Genomic DNA, 25,261 nt, shown 5'->3' on the forward strand with positions numbered 1-25,261 from the left:
ATTGTTTGAATAATATGGTAATTTTCACGAAAGAAAATCTACATTGCATTTACCATCTGTTGAACCGAAAATTGCCGCCGGTTGGCTTTAATTCGGAATTATTTTTTACCCACTTTCGCTCCATAGAGCGCTCCATGAGCTGCGAGATAAATTATTACTGCATGGAAAATCACATCGCGGCTGAAAATCGCCTTTTCAGGATTACCAGCGTTCCGTTCGGCCGAAGTCGTTTCCAAAACGATCGTTACCGAAAGTCAGACAGGTGGTTTGTACCGCACAGTTTCAGTCAGAACGGAAGTAAACCCCCAGCGAAGCACGGGTATCGATTTGACAACACTGCGCGTATTTTTCAGTTGTGTGTTACCTGAAATATTTATACGGCAATACGCGGGGTAGTTTGTTTAACCTGAACCCGAAGCAAAATATTAGAACGTTCATCGTTTGTATTTCTTTCAAAAAGGTACGTTTATCAATTGTTGTATTTGTTTTTGTTGTTGCTGTATTTTCGGTTTTAAAAGCGTTTAAATGCATAATTGCAATTAAAGCTCAGCTTCGCATTAATTTTGATTAGCATCAAAATGTTGATTTGATGTTTAAATTTGAGATTCAATTTAAAAGGTATCTTAAGAGAAAATTAAATTTATATAAACGCTTATATTAAGGGGATCTGCAATCGGGATTTAAAATTTGTAATTTCTCGTTTTGGAATGTGAGAATTAGAAGTTTACTTATTTAATTTTCCAAGAGGCGAGCAAGAAAAGCCTTTTTCACTAGTGTATGTGTGTATGTGTGCGCTATGCCTAACTTAGTGGAATATTTACTAAACCTGTTTCTACAGGGTAATTCAAGCCCAGACTTAAACACAATCGAACAAATATAAATAATATGTCTATGTCAATTGCAATTCTGCGTTTTTGAAAAGATCGTGGCTACTCAACTAAGCGAACATCTTGTTGCTAATAATATGATCGCAAATACCCAATCTGACTTTCGCGCATTCCATAGCACTACAACTGCTTTAATTAAATCAAATAATCTGTCAGTTCCTGGCCGGAAACTGTTAAAATAGAAAAAAATCGAGGGCACCTGATAAGGGAACTTCCCTGGGCTTATGGATCAATTCGTCCGCGAAACTTAAAATTCTATATATACATAAAAACACTCTGAGCAATGACGTCACAATTAAGCTGTGAAATAGCTTATGAAAAAGCCAGGGATGCTCCACTCTCCAACGTGGTCTCCTTAGAGTACCTAAACGTAAGACCTCCCTTTTTGAGAAATCTTTTAGCTACAATGCCGATGAAGGGTTTAACAAAATCCTTAGTAGTATTAGAGAAGCTCTAAATATTTTAAGTTAAAAAAAAATAGTTAAGCTTATAAGGCTCAGTTGGGGGGTTGAATATTTCCTCGGTGTAGTTACATATTTCCACAGTGCAACTGAGTTGTTTCTTTTTCTCTATTGCAAATTATGTTTGATTCTAGTTTTTAAATGATATATCTGTTTTCTACTTACTCATTATGTTGATGTCATAATGAAGTGGTTATATGGATGTGTACCTTTGTACTTCTATTATTATAGTTTGTATATAGGCACGTAAAAGAAATAAAGAAACATTATTTTCATTATAAGGGAACAAGAAGAGGCACATTCTTTCCGTAAAAAGTTACTTACATATTGTAGTTTTTGGAATATTTTGCAGAATGTGTCAAATTGGACATATTTAAGAAGAAACTCTCCAAACTCGCAAACTAATGTCGGTGCATGAAACTAAATTTTCATAAAGCACTTACTTACAATAACAAAATATATTAAGTATAAAAACTAGGACACAAAGTTTGTTTGTTTTGTTGTTTTTATTTTTATTATCCTAACACAAACACATTTAATTTTGCAGTTTTTGAAAGTTTAACCTATAAAAGGCACTCAAAATTTGTTTTGTCTTGAAATATGCTTGTAAACTTTGCGATTGTTAGTAATTAGTAATGTTAATTATCATAATATGTGTGTTTTTTATTATTTAATTTTTATGATAAAAAATTTTTCAAAAAATATTTCTTATTAAATTGAATACCATAGGCATACATGGCAAAAATTTGGTGATAATATTGTACAGGGCATCCCTTTTTTCTGCTAATGTTTTTTCTTTAAAAATTTAAAATGCCAATGTATCCCAATAGGGCCATTTTACATAATCAAGTTTCAGCGTTATATGCAAAAATAGCAAAACAAAAGTATCAATTTTTTCACACAAAGAAACTTGTGTTATTGTGTTACTGTGTTGACCCATGTTTTTGACTCACCCTGTACATAATATTTTTAACAATTAACGCCAGGTCGCTTTTTGGTTAAAAAAAATCCGTTCATTTTCACGTTGTTTTTATTAAAAAATAATTATCTGATTAATTGCACTGGTTGTGAATTATCATGTGTACCCTGTAAAATTTCGCGCGTTTATTTATTTGGGTAACATAATAACAAACACACAAATTATTGGCGTGTTATTCGGTAATAATTGTCGATTTCAATTTTTTCATTATTTTCCTATTTAATTTTTAGATGTAACGATAGTGGTGGGACCACCCTGTTATATCGCCTGGTGCACACCGCAGGTATTTACCAATGACTGAAGTAGTTGGAACAGACAAGCACTGGAAGTGTACCGAAACCAATAATGGATACTTGAAGGTTAGATCACTTTAAATACCGTCGAACTTATTTTATTGTCATTTTTTTTATTCTTATTATGTATGTAACATTTTTCACTATATTCATGACTATTCCCGTTACTTTCGTATTACACAAGTTGTCCTAGAAGTGCTAAAACTATCAAACTATAGCTACTAGTTATATAGAGGAACTTTTAATGCCACCATGCAAAGAATGTTGAAAAGGACTTTTAAATATGCGTCATTTGAAATCTCCTGTGCAGTCACTAGACCTAGGGCCTGCTGAAGTCTAAGTGCTGTATGTAACTGTTATGCTACCGTTCGCCATTTACAGATACAGATCCAGACGTCGGAGCGGTGTTCAACAACCACCAGTTCGCCAATACTGCCAGATCTAGATATTTCATTGACATTTAGTACACTGCTTTTAAGCAAATAAACTCATTTTTGTTTTTGTGAAATTATATATGTATATATATATATATATATATATATATATATATATATATATATATATATATATATATATATATATATATATATATATATACGGTAAACTACCAAGTACCATTTTTTTCGAACTTTATTACGTTAATTGCCGCATAATCAACTTAAAAGTTAATAATGCATCGCATTCGCAACAATCTGAACGGACATCAAAAGACCAACATTTACAATTAAGTACCAGATTCGCTCAAAAATTTAAATTTCTTGGAAAATAATTTTTTATCAATTTTTACTCTTTATTTTTGGTTTAAATATTATAATGGTAGATATGTCTTTAATATATTTTTAAAGTATCTTCTATAGACAATAAAAGAAAGAAAAGAAGTTCATAACCATCTATATTTCCCATCGATTGTTTTCGTAAAAATTGATTGATTGATTAGTTTTCCCCTAAGGTAAGCCTTTTATGTGAAGTTTGGTTTCGTTGTACCGTTTTATTCTGACTCTGTTATAAAATATAGTTCAAAATATAGCACAAATTTGAAGCAGTTCTTGTGTGTCCTACTTCTCCAAAACTACTACTATGATGTATACCGTATCTTGGTAGCCAGCAATTCACATCCCAATAAGTGAATCAAATCTAATGGAAAAAATGCGCTTTGGAAATCCTCAAAATGTTATCTGGAAAAAATTCAAATGTTGAACCGATGCAAAAGGAAATGACGAACTAAAGATCGCCGCGTTATAAGTAAACTCAATTACGTATAGGGTAATTATCCCGGTTCTCTAATGAAACCGACTTCGCGATGCTCGTAATTGGCGTCAAACTTCCGAATTTTGTTTTCCTTCTTCTTTCATCGTCGATGAATATAATTACACAGCACACACCGAATCTAAGCGTTGATTAAGGTTTTCATTCACAAATCGAAATTAAAAATATCTAGCTCAATTTTAAGAACACTGATTTGAAATTTGGTATGGTTAACACCTAGAAAATTATTATTTGAGGTATTTTAAAGATTTTTAAAATCTACAGGGTGGTACGTTTTTGGGAGTTGAGGTTCTTTATTTTTTGCAATACGCTTGTGACACCTTGCTGTTACCAGTTTCTGATTAATTTCATGGACAAAATTCTGTAAAAATGTGATAAAATGTACTGAAATTGTAATATTAATAAACATCAGTTGCAAACTTTTTTGAGTTTTTATTTAAAAGCCACGGGTATATTTTAAAGTAGGACAGATGATATGTAGTTGACGAGTTCTGAATGGTTCCTAGTTTATACAGTTTTAGTAACTGCTACTAATTATTGTTTCAGCCAAAGGTAGAAGAATCGCTTTTAGGTAATAATGCCGTGAACACGGTTGTGCAAATGTCTGGAGGTGGTACTATGACGACGGTAACCCCAAGAGTCAAACCCGCCAAAGAAAAATGTCTCTTAGCCCTCGTACTAGCACTGATTATTTTCTCGGTAGTCTTATTACTAATGCTAGTTAGTACCAAACAGGAGACTTACAAAGGTAAGCAGATGATATTGTTTAGTTTAAGTTATGTCGTATGTTTATGGTAAGCTTGTGGTGGTACAATGTCAACGAAACTTACCACGTTTGCAAAATTTGCTTAACCATTTCAATAATTACTAATACGGATTAGTAAAAAATGACAATTCCGGTCAAATTGAAAAAATATATATTTTCAATTAAAAATTAGGGCAACGTGGTATATTCCGAAACATTTTCATTTACAAATAAAGCTCAAAGCTTTTACGTTCATTTTTATTTATTTATTATAAATTTGGTTTTATTTTATTTTATTTAAAGCACAGACTGTCAACAGTACAAAGTGACAATTAGTTTTCTGTTAATGTCAATTAATATTTAAAGTCTTGAGGACTCCATAGCACAGAAGAAAATTCATATTTGTTTTATGCTATCCAATATTCCTTTAAAAACTATAACTTTAAAGTGATTTAAACTCCAGTTTTAATACAGGGTTGTTCACGCTAAAGGACTCAGAAAGAATATTTTGGTCGAAATAAAAGGTTTTCAAAAAGTTTTCTTTTTGAGATATGTGAGCATCTGGTTAAGTGACTTTTTAAAATTACTTTCATATTATTTGTTTTTGAATTCTACGGTGAACATGAGTGTGAGTTTTAATAAGGTTTATGATACTTGAACCTTAAAGTTTTTAAAATAATTTAAATGTAACCACTTTTAGTTTCTCCATTACTTAAGATATTTAAATTATGTAAACGAAATTTACATCAAAGTGTAAGCTTGTTTGGGACATTCAAGTTACATATCTCAAAACTTTTATAGAGGTATCCAAAATTTTATTCTAATCCAATAAGAAATTTAAGTTACTATTATTTAAGTGCCAATGTATTTTTTGATTAGCCTTCGAATGCTGCTCTATATTTAAACCCTTCCAAAAGACGCAAAATTATGATTTGATAGTTGAAAATATCAGATGATTTATTGGATTTGTCTATTTGGTCTGGTCTTGCTGTAAGCTTAGTCTGTGAATTTGCAAGTTTTACAGCAGTCTTGATCAACTTTCTCTCATAATTTATATTGTAATATTTTTTGATATTGGCTCAAATTCTATTTTTAAAACTTACAAGTTGTGACAACTGCAACAATGAATGATAAAAACATAATCGAAAGGTCATTTACCCATACTTGTTTTGGGTAATCATCCTAACAATACCAATTCAAATGACTAACAATAACAGAGTGAGTCAAAATTTACAGTGCAAAGAAATTTCTAAATACCATATACCAAATAATTGCATATATTCCAATATTTCAGTTTCAATTTCAATTTTTTTTAATAGTCGATCTTATAAAAAGTCAAAGATTTTTTCATTTAAATTTTATTGTTAATTTTTAATCACCCTGCATATACTTCTTTTTAAAACATCAACACGGACCATAAGAACATCACTTTCAAATGTAAAAGAAAAGCTTTCAGTCAGAGAAATCGATAGATATACTAAGACGACCACAAGTCACTTTTGATATAAAATTCTAAATATACAAAAAACGATAAGACGTACTACATATGGAATATCTTTATAATGTTCCGAGCAATACTAAAAAGCCTTAATATACAGGGTGTTCTATTTAAAATAAGAATATTTTTACTCTTCCACAAAAGTACCACCTATAGATATAACGATATAATATGTTAAAAGCATAAGAGAATACCAACAACTTTTGTCGTTTGTTGTTATCTCATAATAAACGGGCCATCCGGTATGTCGATATAGACAACTGGAATTCATTTTAGACTTTGAATTTTGCTTAAAATATGTGCTCCCAATTTCATAACACTGTATTTTTTAATCGCCTCGTCGAAAGGACCACTCTATGTAATAAAGAATTATAGTATCGACAATTTTATTTTTAGCACCGATTGGTTAAATCAAATGAAAAACATCGCGATGGCAAAGGGACTTGTAGTTTACCAAATCGATAGGAGGATGGAGTAAAAATACAGGTCAACAAATATTCCTAATTTATGAAAAAAATGTGAACCTAAGTCACATCCCTTATATTTCATATCTCTTATGAGTATATTATAGAACAAGTTTTATAAACGACACTTTAGTCACGAGTTAATTGCTTTAATAAGCGAGTTAATATGGACATGCGACTTTGTCGTTTCTTCGAAAAATTAGCATCAATTTTAACATTTTAAATTGAACACCCTGTATATTAACTTATTTTCGGTTTCGTCAGGAATTTCTGGATATTATTGAATAATTCCCTACTCTATCTTTGGTGCTTTTCTAGGAATTCGCGAAAGATGTGAGATTAGCCGATTTGTGGATTTTTTTATTATTTGAAAAGAAATGTGTATAAAATAGCAGTACAAAGTAAAAAAGTACTACGCGGTTGCATTATGTTTAGAATGTAGAACTCGCATAACTACGAGAATACGAATATTTTATTATTTTTATGTTTTTTGGTATTTTTCGTATATCGGATCATTTATGTTCTTGTTGTTATTTCTATTATTTGGCCACGTTGTTCGTGAAAAATAAACAAATTCATCAAAACTTGATTTGAGTAGTTCTCGCCTTCACTCATTTTTTGCCATAATAATGATTATTTCTATTTACACCAAAACAAGCACGCATTTTGAGCGCCCCTGTGTATTACAGAGCAAACTTGCCCACATAAAACAATTGCATGAGATCTTCGTAAACTATATATTTAAAATTTCAGTTCTATAATATTTACGAATTGAAATGTTCAATGTGTGTTTTAAACAAAGTTATATTTAATATATCGAAAACCGTTAAAAATACAATTTTAAATATCAAGGTATTTATTATTTTTTTAAAAGGCGTCGCGTCGCTGAAAATAGGTCATTTCTATTTCTCGTTCACCATAAATAAATAACTAATAATGATAATAATAAATAACTACCCTGAATCACCTTGTGAACTAAAGATAATAATTAACGCATCAGCCAGCAATATTAAGTGTCACTAAAGTGTAATTTATCGACCTTAATAACATATTATTGTCGGTGCTAACCCCACACCTGACACTAGACGCCAATACAGTAGGGGTAATACCAAAAAAACGTATCCTCATCTCCAAAAAGCAATTTAACTACCAACAATATACAATATGTTTAAATATTTAAATTTTCAAAAAATAATCTTTTCACGATGTAAAAATTGCAACATGTTATCACATTCGTTTTAATTTATGTTTTGTTAAAAAAAAATAATAAATAATAAATAAATTTGCTAAATTACAAAAAATTGAAAGAGGTTAACAAAATGAGTTCTATTTTAGAGCGGGTTTTCGTTACCTCAACTATTATAGAATTACGGAGTTCGAATTTATTGTCAAAATTACGTTATTTTAAAATAATTTACTAATTCTGCCCTAAGTAATTCAATTAGTCTGTTTAAATGATTTCCCGTTAGGCAATTTAATGTGATCATTAGAGTTTTGCTCCGTAATTTACATCATTTTCACGATTTAATGTGAGACAATTTTTTTTTAACTATTTGGAATTGGATTTGTTTTTCTTGTTAATGTTATAGCTGATTTTTTTAATATTTAAAAACATTTTATTATTTGATTAATCGACATCGAGTTGAGGCAAATTACAATCTTGTGATTTACAAATATTATATAATAGACGACCTATTATTAATCATCGCTGCAAACGTGACTAACATGACTTAAATACTTGAGAAATAGTAAAGTTTATTTAAAAATGTGTCCCTCATTATTTGCTAAAATTAAATGGCTATTTGAATTTAATACACTTAAATAGGTTTCTACTACTGGAAAGATAATAGTTATGCAATATGCTGATATACTTGCGTATCGAACTTGTTGCAATATTCGTATACTATTTAAAAAAAACTATTGTTGGCGCTGACCCCCCACCTGACACCAGCCACCAATACGGTAAAGTAAATGCCAAAAATGTAACTATACCTCCCAAAAACAACTAAATGACCATGACCGAAAGTCTAATTACCAATAATATACAACATGTTGGGAAACCAATGTAAGAGATGTAAGATGGAAGACTGGCCGGATTCAGTGTCTTTGTACAAAACTCAACTTTCTTTGGAAGAGGCCTTACAGCATAAATGCTTGTATCCTCTTAATTTTAAATTTTAATGTGTGTCTCTTGTCATTTAATATGATTTTGTTGGAATATCGTCATGGATTACACGAACTGCCGTCTATAATTACCTATGATATGTAGAGTGGAAACTACAAATAAAATACAAATTTACTGTTCCGAAAATAAAACGCAGAAGTAACGATCGTTTAGCTGCCTCGTCTGAGCGAAACCGAACTGTTTCTGGCTTATATTTTATTAAACGTAACGCCTATCTGATACGTTAACGTCAAGTGAAACACGTTTACGTCTAATAATATCGTGCTCGTAGGAATTTCGAAATAGTTTCTGGAAATAGAAATATTTATTTGACATGCAAGTCTAGTCGGACGGGAATATCAATTCGAGATATTTTATGAAAGGAGGAAAAAATCGATTTGCTGTCGTGGCAAAAATTCATCCTCAAAATTTTATATGAGTCTTATTTTTTAAAACGCTTTTATTTTGCAACCAATTGCCTGGATTTTATTATCAAACAAGTAAACACTTTTATTTTAATAACTATTAAAATTTTGCCTACAATAGTAAGCGAAAATGTTGTTTAAAGGTTCTGAAATAAAAATTAGCATAGAAGTTTCCTAGAGGAGAGAACAACTAGTATTATTAAAATGTCTGTAAAAGTTATGAAAGATATATTTGTGCCTTTTAATTAATAATAGAAAATCTCACAGGTTATATTTAAAAAAGGCAACTCCCAATACTCGAACAGTTATAGACGGACCTATCAGTTTGCTGCCTGAATTCTCTAAACTTTTTGAATTCGCTTCGCATAAACGCTTACTTAGCTTTCTAACAAATTGTAATTTACTACGCAATAATCAACATGGTTTTATAAAAGAAAAATCAAACTCAAACAGCAATCTTCCAATTTAATAAAACAGTGTTTGTGAATGTAGATGCAAACAGTACATGGTACCAAAAAAGCATACCATAATTAGAATCTAAAGTGTAGCAAAAAAAAAAAAAGAAAACAACACTTGAATAAATTAATTGAAGAAGGAATTGTTGCAGAAAGAAAGATGAAAATACTTATAATAATTACCTATCCAATATTGTAGGCCAAACAGATATTTAAAAACGAATAACAAACTAAAGAAGTATGAAGATCAAAATACATCAAATCGAGAAAAAATAAAATTTTAAATATTTCGAAAATAATAAAAACAAACATTTTTTAAGATTTAATAGAAACTAGTTGAATATAAGAAATATTTTTTTAATTTTCTTTTAAAAGACATCATTTGTCATCATGCCCCCCAGCAGCCCAGATTGCCGCACTATCTCATCACAAACTTTCTAAAACTTCCTTCCATATTTCGTTAATGAAAGAAATAAAGTAAATTCACCATACTCGAATAGACTTGGTTTCCCAAAAATTAGGGATTAAAATACACAAAGTATATCGTTCTGCTTGCCAATGAAGAGAGATTTTTTTCAAGAAAACTACAACTTATGATTTACATTTGCAGATTATTAACTCTAGGATAATATAAAAATATGTTTACAGCAGGTTAATAGAGTCATAAACAATGAATTAAATAACAATAAAGCTAATAAAAAAAAAACAGGAGAATCAACGAGAAAAATTGTTTTTCACAATGGGTGAATGGCTTTAGCACTTCTTATTATATCCATTATGTCAGTCTTGGCATAGATATACCAATAAGGAAAATCAGGTACCGTATTAAGGAAACTGACGGTCGTAGAGTTTCTAAGTTTCTAAAATAACCATCCATTTAAGGGGCGTAATCGCTATCGATTTTTGAAACCTGTTTTTTGAAAAACTTTCTTCTATTAATGATAATTAGACAGAGTACAAGCTGAGGCAAACTTTATTGTTCTTATATAATGGTGCTTTCTCAATCTCTAAAGTGAAGACGGCGGAAGGTGAATAGTATCAGAAATAAATGCCGATAAATCTAATAGATCATAAGATATTTTAGTAGGTCGTTTATAATAAATAAAAAACAAATTATTCAATAAATTACATAGATGCGGTTAGATATAAATGGACATGAAGTGCCAATTTAAAATTATACATCGCCGAAATAATTAACTTTTCCTACATTTTAGTTAATCTCACAGAATTTGATATTAACATAAACATTCGTTAAAAAATACAACAACAATATTATCGATGGCATTAATTTTGAGTTTTAAGTCCAATAGTTTGTATATACAGTCAAATCTATATGCTAATATCGAGGTTTATATCATTGTTAAAATGAAAGACAAAGCGACCAATATGGCAATAATTTTAAAATTCCATGAATAGTGAAACTTTATAATTGGAAACATCAACACCCCAACATTTTTATTTTAAAATAATATTCAGAGAGCGCACTTGGTCGGCACTTATAACAATTGAATATGACATTTTTTACAATATATCTATTTTTATTTATATTTATCTATTTTCATATTATTTTTAATTCAATATAAGTTTGTATTAGCTTTATTATAAATGATCTGAACATATGGATAATTATAATCATGTACAATTGTTATTATATTTATAATTCTAATAAACTACTTGCAGTAAAGCTGTTGACACATTACAGTCTGACTCTAATTTAGGAACGATTCGAGGTCTTTAAATTATAAAAACTGAAATACGGAATTTATCGGAAACTGTCATTACAATTTATCTGAACTTTACGATATAACATTGACTAATTTCCCTGATTTTTATTTTTCGAAAACGAGCCAAGATACGAAAATATCTTAAGAGTCAAAAAAGTTGTGCCTTTAGTGGCGTATTCAAAGTAAATAATAAAAATTGCAAAACAATTAGTGGCGTAGAAGTCTTTGACAATATTGTTCGTTTAATCTAGTTGAAGCAAAATTATCATGAAATAAAAAAAAAATGGATATTATTGAAGTTTTTGTAAAATTGCCGTTTTGTAAAGAATCTGTTTAATACCCCGTATTTTGAATACTAAGCATTTCCGTTCGGCTCAGTTTATATGATTTTTTTTCCATTTATTTTAGATAACGATTCTCCAGCCCAGCATTGACATGTTTTTTGAATCGCCCGTGATTTTCTCTACCAGAATTAATGCTAGAAATTATACAGGGTGGCAAACAAGCGTGAAAAATATTGCAAGCTTTACCCGTTTTTTTTTTATTTGTTGAATACTTTTTCACCGAATTAATATAAAGTGGTGGACAGTCATTCAATATTTTTTAAATAAAAAACTGTAACTCATAAACGACTGAACTCTGCATACACTTTCAATTTCCCGACACCTTGTATCAATTCAAAATCCATTTTAAAGTGAATTAACACTTCGATAAAATATAGCCGGCGGATGACGGGTCCCGGAAAATCAAATTCCGGAACGACCTCTTATACAATCACTTGTCGGTATCAAAAATATTCCATTATTCCAAAATATGGTTTAAAAGTTTTAATTCTCTTCAATTTGCAGCCCAATTAATTATTTTTAAAACGCTGTCGCATACGAGTGGACAAAAATTTAGTTTTAGGACTACAAATGACAAAGCCGATGGCAACAATACGTGTACTCGATGCCACGGCCATAAACGTATTGGAAATCGATTTTCGTACACAATAACTCTGGCAATAACAAAAGCGCTTACACGATGAAAGTAGTTTTCATTTACCGTTCAATGTTAATTAAATTTTCCTTCAACTATAATCATTTGATTAAGTCCTCTGGCTGGAATTGCTTATCTTATAAAAGTGGAAAGAAAAAATTTCTGGATTTGCGAGTAACGTAACTTTAATGTTTAAGAATAAAATTTAATACTCTGAGCAACATAAGAATAGCTTCTGAACACTATACAATTAAAATCACAGGAGTTTATTAGTACGATTTGAATTTCCTCATAAGAGTGAAGAATATGCACAGTGCACCCAACTACAATCAGATTTACACAGGCTTGTGCTTTGCTTGAACATTGAAAGCATTCAGCATAAGTACATTTTACAATAATATAGAGATTTATGTTTACTAAATAACATACCGATTATACTACATGTTTTTCGTTGCTAGAATCGTTTCAAATGTACTTCACATTACGACATTGTAAATTTGTTCGGTGAATGATTTTCTGAACTGAAAGGCAAGGCAAGGCAAGGTATTGAGAATTTATCGTCTTCCAGATCTCTATATCTCATGTCTATATTGGTTTTTCTAGGCTTTACACTGCAAGAAGCTTTCTTCAATTTGTTGGTGATTTTAAGTTCTTCTTAAGAGGGGTGTACCCAGCTACAATTAGATATTTAGAGGCTTATGCTTTGGTTTAATAGTAACAACCCCATATGCAATATAAGCAATAGTCAACAGCAGTCCATTGGAATTTTAACATACTCATAGATCGGAGACTTGGGTGTTGTTTTGGATAGTCAGTTGATTTTAATGCCCCAACTCGCGCATGTGACGTCAAAGTATTTTCAAGTAATTTTATCAAATGTTGACTAACGAATTTTATAATATTTCATTCATCAAACCGCTGTACTCTGTACTTAAGTATCACTTTAGTATGGGTCTGTTATTTGGTTAGCCACTTTATATGTGAACACTTTGTAAACCCGTCGTAACCATAGTGACATACAAGTGTCCCATAACATCTGCCACTCAGGCTGCTCTTGTCCGGACTTCCTGGGCAAAATTTTGATACAAGTTCAAAGTAGAAACAGAAGACCTTTTCTATCGGTTACTACTCGAAGAACAAATTATAATTCCTGTTCAGAACGGCCGGATTGACTGGACTATTTTGTGACTAGAAATATGTTTCCGTACTTAAATCGTTAATTGTTTACTTTTTTCCTCCTTTTTGGTATTTTGTTAGACTGATTGCACATTGTTTTATTATTATTATTATTATTATTGTTACTCTAAATTTTACTACTCTTAATGTGATATTGCTGTGAATTAATGTGTGTACTTTTGTGTACAATTGTTTGTTTGTAGGTTAGCTATTTTATCTTTTTGAATTTTATTGATTCCATTAGTTAGAATTAAGAAAAGTATCCGAAACTACAAATTATACGCGCCAGAGCACGTACAACAAAATGCAGAAGGAATAATGGGTCCTCACGCAGCTAAAAAATTAACATTAACGGCTCAACAGAAGAAGGAATTGGAAATATGAAGAAAAAAAGAAACGAGAAATGCTAAGAAAAAGAAGGGAAGGGAAAGGCATTTTGTCACGAACATCAGTGAACGACCATACAAATAGATGCCCAAATATTATGATCTCATAAATTTACGCTTCAAATATCAAATCATTTATTTATTTATATACACTTTTTAGGAAACTCTTTAAGCTTAGGTTGAGTTATCAACATGGGCGATACGTTAGTGGCACGTCGGTCTACAATAAAAAACCATCAGAACTCTTCGAAGCTATGGGAAACTACGTGCCTTCTCTCAATCCCGTATAAACAAAAATTTTGAACGTCGCGCATCCTTTTAATATTAAATGGAATCCAGCAAAATTAAAATGTAATAAAACCAAAGTTTCTCATAGAACAAATTTAGTTTTTTGAGACAACAAATGGAGATGCGAGTAAATAATAATTTTACTTTTTACAAAAATTCTGGATTCTTCCTGCGTCGGTTTTTGTTGAGTTAAACTTGCAAACGTTTCGCCAATCATCCTGTTGGCTTCTTCAGAGCTTAACGGAAACTAGAAACTTGACCAAACAAAAACCGACGCAAGAGGAATCCGAAAGTTTTGTAAAAAAAATAATAATAGTCAGAGTTAAAGGGGTTGTTATTAATAGTGTTATCCTGATTCTGGAAATGCTGCACAAAAAGGGCCGAGAATACTAGACTAAGAGACTTTTTTAGTTGAACTATGTCTTACGACCCGTTATCGTAAACCCCTCTCGGATACCTCAAAAATAACGATCTAGTAAGAGGGCAAACTTTTCACAGTCAATATATTTTAGGATTAATATTAAGGAAGGTGTCATGATGGATGATATCAAATGCTTTAGTATAATGAAGTATAACTAGAACTCTACCACTATTGTCATCCCGAACTTTAACAACGTCAGAACTGTCACACAAATATAACCTGTTTCTGTAATCTGGTTTGATGTAATATATGAGAGAATTTGTGACTCCTTTACTTATCGAATCACAACTCCGCGATGGCACTGCCTTCTGAGATGTGAGTGATATTCAACTCTTAAAGATGGTTTTCGTTTCCCATTAAGTTTCTCAAAGAAGCTTCCGGAGACTGCGAAACTGTACCCTCCCTCCAACTAAACCGCCTAACATGCTGCTTGCCTTGGTTTCTTCAGAGCGCTGTGTGAAACTGTAAGACCGTGCTCGGAAGAAACAAAAAGCATGTGTCACCAAGACAGAGTCGATACAAGAGAAATCCAGAAAGAGTGTATCTATATTGTAATACACGTGTGCGGCGCTTGAGTTAGCGATTTGTGCAGACTTTATGAAGCTCGCAAATCGCAATATCTTGACTGTCACTTTATTGTTAATATTTTGGCCCAATTTAGTGATGCAATAACCAAAATTATCTGCATCATCCTACTTCTAAATCCTAGTTGATCGGTTCATTGCAAAGTTATTTAGATGTTTAGTCATCTTTCTCGGGCTATTAAATCACTTCAGAGTCCGATTAAAAAAAAAATGCAACAAGAAATGTTTTAATCCAGAAAAAATAGTTTGCTTCAAGACTACGGTAATTATTGGAATTAGTTTACTTGTTTATTAGTTTTTGAATTTACTTTTTGGATATTATTTTTGTTCATCCACAAAACCAAATGTTCCGTTTTTATGACAAAAAAAACTACGAAAAACTTTAAAAATATTAATTAAATTTTACCTATCTTAATAACATACTTGCCCATAAATTAATGCATAATCATAAATTAATCTTAAATTTAATATTGGTAAATATTAACTTAAAATTTACAGTTAGTTCACCAACATTCTCGAAGCAACAAAAACTATCACTCAAAAAAGGTTCTATTTCGGCGGTGCGTTAATTTATGACAACAGGATAGCTATATCTATTTAATAACACTAATCTAATTTCTTGTTTTTAGAGCCAAGACTTAGAGTATGTTTAACGGAGGAATGCGTGCGTACGGGTAAGTTTATACTCACTTTGTTTTTCTAATTAGAATTCAATATCACATCAGCATAATCATCAAAAAAATTCGATTCGTTGTTCAAAAATTTACACTGAATATTAGAATCAAGCATGGTTTTTCAACAAACATTGTTTTTAAAACAGATTTTGGTTTATTGTTGCTTAGAATCCATTTTTAGGTCATTTAAGACACTAAAATTATATCTATGTCTATAGTTTCGACCTTCATTGGGTCATCCTTACAACACTATAAAAACTATAACAAATTAAAATAAATATTAACAAAGAAAATTACCAATAACAATAAAAAAGTTGGTGGTTGAAATAAAATAAACTAAAAAGGACCTTAGTTTGCAGAACAAACAAACTAACAAACCAAAAACAAAAAAAAAAAACTATCTAACATTTGAAAATTGCTATATGCAGTTAGATAAACAAAGAAAATAATACATACAAATGAATAAAATTAAAAATAAAATTGGTGGTTGAAGTAAAATAAAGTATAGAGTCCATTGATTTACAAAACAAATAGACAAATAGACATAATTGAAAATTGTGATATGTATGTACAGGGTGTTCGTGAAATGACATGATAAATGGTCAAGGGACAAATGGCAATGGATAATACAGTTGATGTCTGTATTCCGAAAAAGATGTTCCAAAAATTTTGTATAAATTGGGGTCAGGCAATAGAGGTAGCCATGGTGCCATGTTGCCAAATCATGTAAACTAGCCTGGTGTCTAATAAATAAGCTAGAAATATAAAATAAAAAACTGACCTATTAATTTCTCCACCAACACTAACCGAAAGCATAAGCAAAAAAAAAACAAGAAAATTTCGACATAATACAACATGTTTGATGTATTTTAAAATAATCAAGTATACCAATAATAAAAACGTTTTTTTCCTCGATGATTTCGTGACGAGGCAATTGAACAGTCGAAAAGCTTTATAATACGATTTAGTCGGATGGGACGTTAAATTGCGTGGCGTTATGCTCTCGCTATGCCATATGCAGGAAATTAAAGTTGGTGCGCTTCGATAATTAAATTTGCTGTCATGCTGAGAGTATATTCGTACTTTACGTACTTTATAGGGCAGGATGCACGCTGTTCGTGCAAAAAGAATTTTTCTGGCAAATTCAGATACGACGCAACTTCCAGTTTGTCGGTTAGTTTTCGTTTTAATAATAAAAATAATGCTTTATTACTTATTGTGTGTCTATAGTGTGTCTATAAACCCATATTTCGAAAGCCCCTATTCGGTTTTTATCTTTAAAATCCTTGTTTCCGCTGCGTACGTTGTAATGGGGAAGATTAGAGCATCCACTAGACGGAGTTTCGTTGTTTTAGTGATAGATTTGCATTTCTATATTTTGTTTAGCTTGGTAGTCGATGATCTTGCCATGGTCAGACAGCGGCGTATTTCGGTCTCACATTTCCCAGTGTTGATAAAGACAAGTGTTGGTAAAGATAATTAAAACTGTTTATCACTTGATAGCCTGCAATTTCTGATGTCTGGGGAGAATTGTCTTGTCTATCAACAATCATTATTTTCATTTTTGATTTATTTATTTTTAAGCAATATTTTTCGCTAATAACAGACATTATTTTTGTTATAGGTGGTATGGTTGACGCTATGATCAGTGTGTCATCGGCGTAGTGCAGGTTGTTAATCCGTTTTCCTTCAACAGATATTTCGTCTTGCCACTAGAACCTCTCTTATGACGTATTCGCTACAAGTGTTAATCAAGATTGGTGAAAGAATGCAGCTCTGTCAACTCCTGCGGTCGTTCTGAAGGTCTATGAGTAAATCTCGTCGATTCTCACTCTCGCGCTGTTTTTCTGATAGATGTTGCGGATCAGTGTTTTGGCGTTCCCATTTGCTCCGTTATAGCCCAAAGGTAGAAAAGAGATACATTGGAATATTAAATTCGCTACACTTTTCAACAAGTTTTCTAGTATTTTTTAGTTATTCCCTAGTTCCTTCTCCTGGTATAGAACTTGCTTGCTCCTCTAAGGACTGTGGTAGAAGAAATTATTTAAGACGGTTATGTATGATGTGCATGAAGATGTTACTGGCGTGGGATATAAGAGAAACCGCCCTCCAAAGGCGAACATTTTTTGAATATTGGAATAAAAGGCGACTCTCCCCAGTCTTGCGGCCATTTTCCTGTTTTTCATATAAGAGGTTTTGCCGTTATTTGATCCGCACCTGGTGATTTTTTGTTCCTCCAGTTCCCTACAGATTCCTATGATGTGTACATTTTTATCTCACCTGGTTGCTGCTTTGATCTCCTTGTTTTGTTGAGTAATTTATCCTGATACTCTTTCTTTGGCGCTATCTTTAATTGCCTCCGTTGGTCGACGAGCTGCATTACTAATCCAAGGTTTTTTCTTAATTTCGTAATTTGGTCTAGCATTGATATTAAGTGTAGTTTGTTTCTTTAGTTTAGTTTTGTATTTGACCCAAAGTAGATGGTCAGACCCAGAGTCTGCCCGCGTCTTGGCTTTGATGTTTTTATTAACATATAATCAATTTGGTTTACACCATCTGGACTCATCCATGTCGAGAGACATGTGTGATGATGCTGATATCCAAATCAGTGTCTTCCTACATTAGGTATGTTTTCGGATACCACACTGCCAATTTTTGCATCTAAGTCACCCATAATAACCAACTGGTCTTTACTTGGTACCTTTGAGACTTGAGCGTTCCGAAATACTGTATATCTCTTCTGCTTCTTGATCTGGTTCCGTTGTGGGCATATACACTTGAATTATGTGACGTCAAGTTGGGGTTGCGTTCAGTGTAATTCTGATCCCTCGGGCACTGACAGAATTATATATTACATATTTGGAGATGTTTCTATGCACAACCAATTCTACGCCGGTCCGGCCAGTTTGTTCCATTCCCGCGACATAAAACGTGTGGTCTTCTGTCGAGCAGTGGCCCATGACATTCCAGTATTTTGTTCAGTTTAAGCTCTCTTTCGAAAACGAGCATCTTTCGAGTCTGCAGCAACCCTTGTACGTTCCATGCGGCCAAGTCGATTTCCTTAGAATCTGATTTCGCATGGGATGCCTGGAGATCCACAACTACATACCCGGTAATATATTTCACACTAGAAGGCCGGATCCATCGAAGTCGCCGGTTATCTGTCGCATGATGATACCAACAGGTCTCGTTTGTCTGTACTCATATTCATGGTGTGCTCATGGAAGAATAATCAGGTGGTTTCCCGTTGCCTGCCTGATTCTATGCCGTTCTTCGGTATTTGGTATATTCGCTTTGAGAACATATGGGTGCCCTTGCTTTATTATACATTACGTTATACCCAGCTTAAAACTCTAGGAAACTAGACATAGAAAACCTAACCAAAATCTACTTTATTTCTGGAGACGAATCTTAAATTGAAATGATTTACAGGGAGTGCTATTTAAACTAAACAAGTTGTTGCTAAGTTTATATAGAATTGACAACACTGTATTCTTCAAAATATTTTAGTGTGTGTGTGTGTCCTTTTACATCACTCTGGGGTATTGCTTTACTCCGTGCGCCAGATACTTCTAATAAGTCATCCACTGTCCGCCACATACTACATATTATCATATTATTATACTAAATACACATAATTAAAAAATTAAACATTTGACTGAGTAAACTTTGAAACTACCTTTAAACAGCAACATTTTTCAGATCGAAAAATTACTCAATTTGATATTGTGTTATTTGATTATTGTGGTAATCTTATTTCGTTATTTAATTTAGCAATCATGTCTTTGTATATTAGTAAAAATCAGTTTCACTGTAATTCGTACTTCCATTCCTTGAGAAATCTACGCCCAACAATTTATCACCAAGAATTTTATTTCACCAACGGAATATTTTCTTTTTCATCTTCTTCATCCATCTCCTGAGTGGACAACTTTCACCCTTATTTATTAAGTGCTCATGCACTTGCTACCATGTTTTTTTTTTTTAACGAAAAACTAAGTTTTTAATGTCACATTTTTTTAAAGCAGGTTCTTTCTGCAAAACGCTCTTCTTTCTTTACTAATTTTTCCACCTGCGCCCATTGTTCATCACCATAAGCTAGGGTCTTATTTGGCAGTCATAAAAAAATAAAACACTGTCATCGTCATCATAAATATGGTCGTGTCGAAAACCCATTTCTCTGATTTTTGAGTGTAGCTTTTCTTTAATTGGTTCTACTGCCTTATGGAATAGATCTCTTCAAATTTTTGCAACTCACCCCCACTTGCTTTGAAATTGCTACGTAAATTTAGCTACTGATAAAGAAACTTCTCACATAGAATTTCACCAGTTAATGATGTCCTTGTAGCAAAAAAAAATAGGATTTTGAAATTGTCTAGATATTATTTTCATCATTTACTTAAAAATCTCCTGCATTTTTAATACGATGCACAGTGGGCCAGGATGACTCAAAAAAAATTATTTAAATTCGGTTTTTTGTCGGAAATCATGTGATATAGCAAGCAAAGCCCAAACTAATGAGAAAATACTAAATTTTAAATATTTGAGGCATTTATTTAGACAATACAAGATGCGGAATCTAAAATTCATTTTGTGATAAATATTTGCACCAAAAATTAGAGTATCTGCCTTTGGATGAGTAAATAATGTAGAAAAATATCACCTTGTTGTTTTTGTAGGAACCGATTTAGTTCTGTAGCAAATGACAGCTCACTTTATATCATTTTTTTTCAAATCTTGTGTTTTTCATTTTTTTTTTTTTAATAAATTTTGGCAATATAGAGAGATCTGTAAATCAAAAACTCACCATGAAACTGAGAGGAGACGAATAAAAAACCTATAATGTAACTATTAGATACATAGGTACTCTAATATATTTTTATAAAACAGGGAGGCGCAGATGGGCAGAATTTTATTTTTTAGGAAAGTTTATGAGACAATGAGCAATGCTCGATTCTTGAGATATCTCTAAGCAAAATTAAAAAATTTACTTTAGGTAATAGAATAACACAGATTCAAGTAACTAACAGTCACGTGGAATCCAAAAATTAATAGGTCCCTATTCATATAAGTAGCCTAAACTTACTTCTATTAAGTCCATCCATTAAAAAAGAGGTATTTACTTATCGTGGTTACAAAACGGGAAACAGAACTTGCTTGCAACCATGCTTAGTGTCTGTATTACTGTTGAGGATTGTTGAGATTACGCTGTAGTTTAAAAAACAGAAACAACAAAAATAACTTTGGATTAGTTTTGGTTAGTAAGGAAAATTAATCTAATACACATCAGGCATAAATGGAAAAAACAAGGGATATTATAAATGCAGAAAAAAAAGTTCGAAAAAAAAATCAGTAAACTGATAGGTCTATATAAATAAATTTTATAAATGATATGTTTTAACTTTTTTTTAAGATATTTTCGTCTGCTTTTTATATAGTTTATGGTAAGGACACCAGATTATTGCAATACTTCAATTTAGACCTATCATGAAAGAAGAACAGAGTTGCCAAGGCATTAATTAGCATTATTATTATTACGGATAGCTTAAACAAACTATTTTAAGTAGAATCTGAATATATAATGAAAAAAGTTTCCGTCGATCTCGGTTAGATGTAACGCTGCATTCTCTAAAATATTTCCAAAATGTAAATGGATAGGTAGATATTTTCCTATATTCAAGAAGCTGAATGGTTTACAAAATATCGATATGACTAATTTACATTATAATGGACGTTACGACATAGTTCAAAAATTAACAGAAATTCAAGATTTGGGTAGAAGTTATCATACACAAAAATGGGATACGTTTTCGAATATTACGTCGTGAAACCTTTTCTTTCTAATAACTGCTTTGATTCTAGCATCCTCACTTTTATCAGCAATGGACCATACTGCGGACCCGTGCGTGGATTTTTTTCAATACGCATGTGGAACTTGGAACAAAAAACATATCATCCCCGAAGACAGAAGTTCCATTAGCACATTTGAAGTAATGGCTGACCAACTGCAAGTTATTTTGAAAGGTAAACAAACTCACTGAAATTCTTAACTTAATTAAAAGCATCTCTACTTAGGCATGGAAAGTGAAATTGATATTCTAGGTTCTAAGTCGACACACGATTACACATAAGCCAAGTGGAGTAGAAATGTATATACATATATGCATATAATAATAATATTTTGTTCTTTGTAACGGTGGCAATTGCAAGAAACAGACAAGTCTCTGAATCGGGTCATGTCATGTTTTATTTTTGAATCAAATAGAAAAATATACAGAAAAAAATTTGAATAATTCTGAAATTTTAACCCCCTTTAGTGTTACTTCAACAAAAATACTTAATAATATATACATTGGGAGGTTCGGGTTGCTTTGACAACTGCCGTTCTTGAAAAGTGGGTTAGAAGCTCAACCGATTTTGCTAAAGTTACAAATTTGTTGAATATTGTTTTCCTCGGTCTTGTAGTAGGTACTTGTGTCTTGACTACAAACTGTATGTCTTCTTTTAGGAGTTTTAGAAGAACCGATATCATTAGAAGACAATGACGCCACTCGAAAAGCGAAAACATTCTACAATACGTGCATGGATATTTGTAAGTTGATCAAAATGACTTAGGTTTCGTAATATGAATATTTTTTTATTTAATTCGTTTTTCTTACACCAGCGTCGATATTATTATGAGAAAACTATAAATTAACAAGAAATTCATAAAATTCCCCTGCAGTAACTAAAGTCGAAGACGTCGAGATCTCATAACAGATCGACGTAGTTATAGGTAGGACAGCCTGTAAAATACCTAAGTTAAAATATTTTTCAGGAGAACACTGCGAATATTTTTGTTTTCATTAAGTTGGTTAGTTCAAAAAAAGCAAAGTTTAAGAAAGTTTATACAGTCTATAAGTTTTTTTTCATTTTTCTGTAATTTCATCATAAATAAATCATGAACTGAACCAACAACCAACCAAAATTTACGTCAATAAAAATTTGTTGTTAAGTTGCAAAGAAGTTTCAGGTTTTAATATACACATTGGTTAACTTTCGACAAAATTCGATAATTTTTTATTTGAAATTTACACTGAATCATATTCTATTAGAATACTTAGGTGGTTATAATTAAACATGGTAATCAAAAATAAATACCAATGTTTGGAGGGACACAAAGGTTCATATTTATAAAAACGAAACGAAAAAGCAATGAGCATTGCAATACAATTTTTAATATAATTTTTAATTTTAAATACGCCTTAAACCAAAACAAGATAACGTGAAATTATTTTTCTATTACCTAACCTACAATTTGGAGCATCGGAAAAAGGTATAAAAAATTTCGTTTAATTTAATTTAATTTTACATTTACATTTCATTGGGCTCCGATTTTTCGCTACACTTTGTGGCAAACACTTTTAGGATATAGACTTTTATGAAAATTAAATTATGAATTATCAGTTTTAAAGCTTAATAGATCCAACAAAAATAACTAAATAACAATTTGTAACAGTGCTTAAGATATTTGTCAAATTTATTAATGGTTTAAATTAATAGAATAAGAAAAAAGGGAAATACCGAGTCGCTCACAGTGCAAGTAATATTAAAAATATCTGGGGAACTGTATATTGTACCGGGTGACACAAAATGTAGTTTTCCTATACTTTTTTATACAACTTTCAACATGTGATTAAAAGATACCAATCTCAAAATTTTAAATATACATCTCCAATTCTTTTGTTTTTTGCAAAAATTTTATTGACCATGAATTAATTAATAAATAATTTTTAATGACTAGCAGTAAGCTGTGCAATAAAGAAATTAAAAAATCCCTATCCTATTAAAGCTTCTACAAAGTTCCGTTGTAAATTTCTTTTTAACATTAATGGCAAAAATTGTTTGAATTTCAAATTCCAAAAAATCGTTGAATGTATTAATTTGTTAAATAGAAAAATCCCCTCATTTTTATTATTTTATAGTGTTTACCATTTAAAGAAAGGAATTTAAAACAAGTACTTTGAATTAGGTTACCGATTCGAAAAAGTTCTAGATTTCGAAAAATTTGCAATAATTTTTATTCTATGGTAAAAATGCTATGACAACGAAAACAATTCAGCACAACAAAAGCTCTGCCGAAAGTTTTCAAGAAGCGAAAATAGCGAGATATTTAACTCTGTAGACTAACATGTTCTAAGACCATTTAAACTCTATAACTGACGGCTCCTGTTAAATTAAAGAACTGAGGACCTACCAAGATAAGCAGTTTGCGCCACTTAAGCAATACGGTGTCACATTCATGTAGAAACGGCAATACTGCTTGCTTTGGGTGTTCGCCAGGCCATGACCAAACAGAATAGTGAAAAGTAATAAAACACCGTTAGGTATGCAAAGGGAAAATAGAGTGACCCAACGAATACTTAAGTCAATTTAATTCTTTGACAATGATTTGATTGCAAAATTATTTCTTTTTATCGAGTGCACCTTGTACCCTCCCCCCCTTGTTTGAATCATTTTATGAAATTTTCCTGTTCATATCCATTCACCAACACTGAAAATGGAAAGAAACATATTTTATCAGAATAAACATTAGACGTATTAGGCAATTTCATTTTTTATGGAACATGATACCATTACTTTTATATATCATTATAATTCTTTCTCGTCTAAGCGACTGCCGTTTCTTCTTGACAAGTAGTCGAAATACTACATTTTTTCTTCTTCCTGAATGACATTCTGTACTGGTTTTCCCTGGTGTCACTTTTTCAATGGCTTCATTAAACAGGTTTTTTTATTTTGAATATCGCGTTGAGTTTTGCTGCAAACCCTTCACCTGCTCCCATATAAGTTTATATATCTGCTAATAGTCTATCGCGATTCCACCAGTCTCCTTCCTTACGGCCTATTTGTTTTATGGTCTATTTACATCATCCCTCCAGGCCCTTGGCGGTCTTCTACACTTCCTACATTCCCGAGAAATCCACTCCTAAACCTTTTTTGGCCACAAATTCTGGTTCATTCTTTGGAGATGGCCGTTCCATGTTAGTTTTGGATTCTATAGTGTCAATTATAGTTTCATTTGCTAACATAGATCATAAAATTCAATTTCATTTCTACAATTTTATGGATAATAGTCCAGTTTGGACTTTTTTATAATTTCTTTGCTCCACAATGGAGAATTGAACTGAAAAATCATTCTTCGTCCTTGATCCACTTTATTTGAAATATCTATGGCGCTTTTATCTTTTGGGGAAAGGGTTACGCCAAGAAAGGCAGTTTTTATCACACAGTGACCCAGGTCTAGGTCCCGTCCCCAGTTTTCATAACCTGGTTGGAGTTTTCCCAGCAAGTAGCTAGAATCATCTTTATCTCCAGCTATGAGCACATTCGGTCGTCGGCCCTATCGATATC

General features: G+C 31.7%; 1 protein-coding gene across 2 annotated transcripts in view; it reads left to right on the forward strand.

Annotated features, from left to right (window-relative positions):
• The first annotated feature begins 301 nt into the window (after positions 1-301).
• Positions 302-25,261, forward strand: part of LOC132703041 (neprilysin-1-like) — a 40,007-nt gene continuing 15,047 nt past the window's right edge. For both annotated transcript variants that reach the window (XM_060672071.1, XM_060672072.1), the window contains exons 1-6: positions 302-460; positions 2,558-2,686; positions 4,433-4,634; positions 15,824-15,868; positions 21,731-21,892; positions 22,377-22,460. In XM_060672071.1, coding sequence (XP_060528054.1) covers positions 2,621-2,686; positions 4,433-4,634; positions 15,824-15,868; positions 21,731-21,892; positions 22,377-22,460 — 559 coding nt within the window. In that variant the 5' untranslated portion in view covers positions 302-460; positions 2,558-2,620. The remainder of the gene's footprint in view (positions 461-2,557; positions 2,687-4,432; positions 4,635-15,823; positions 15,869-21,730; positions 21,893-22,376; positions 22,461-25,261) is intronic.

The sequence above is a fragment of the Cylas formicarius genome, unplaced genomic scaffold (assembly GCF_029955315.1).
Source record: "Cylas formicarius isolate icCylForm1 unplaced genomic scaffold, icCylForm1.1 PGA_scaffold_6__28_contigs__length_40554024, whole genome shotgun sequence".
NCBI lineage: Eukaryota > Metazoa > Arthropoda > Insecta > Coleoptera > Brentidae > Cylas > Cylas formicarius.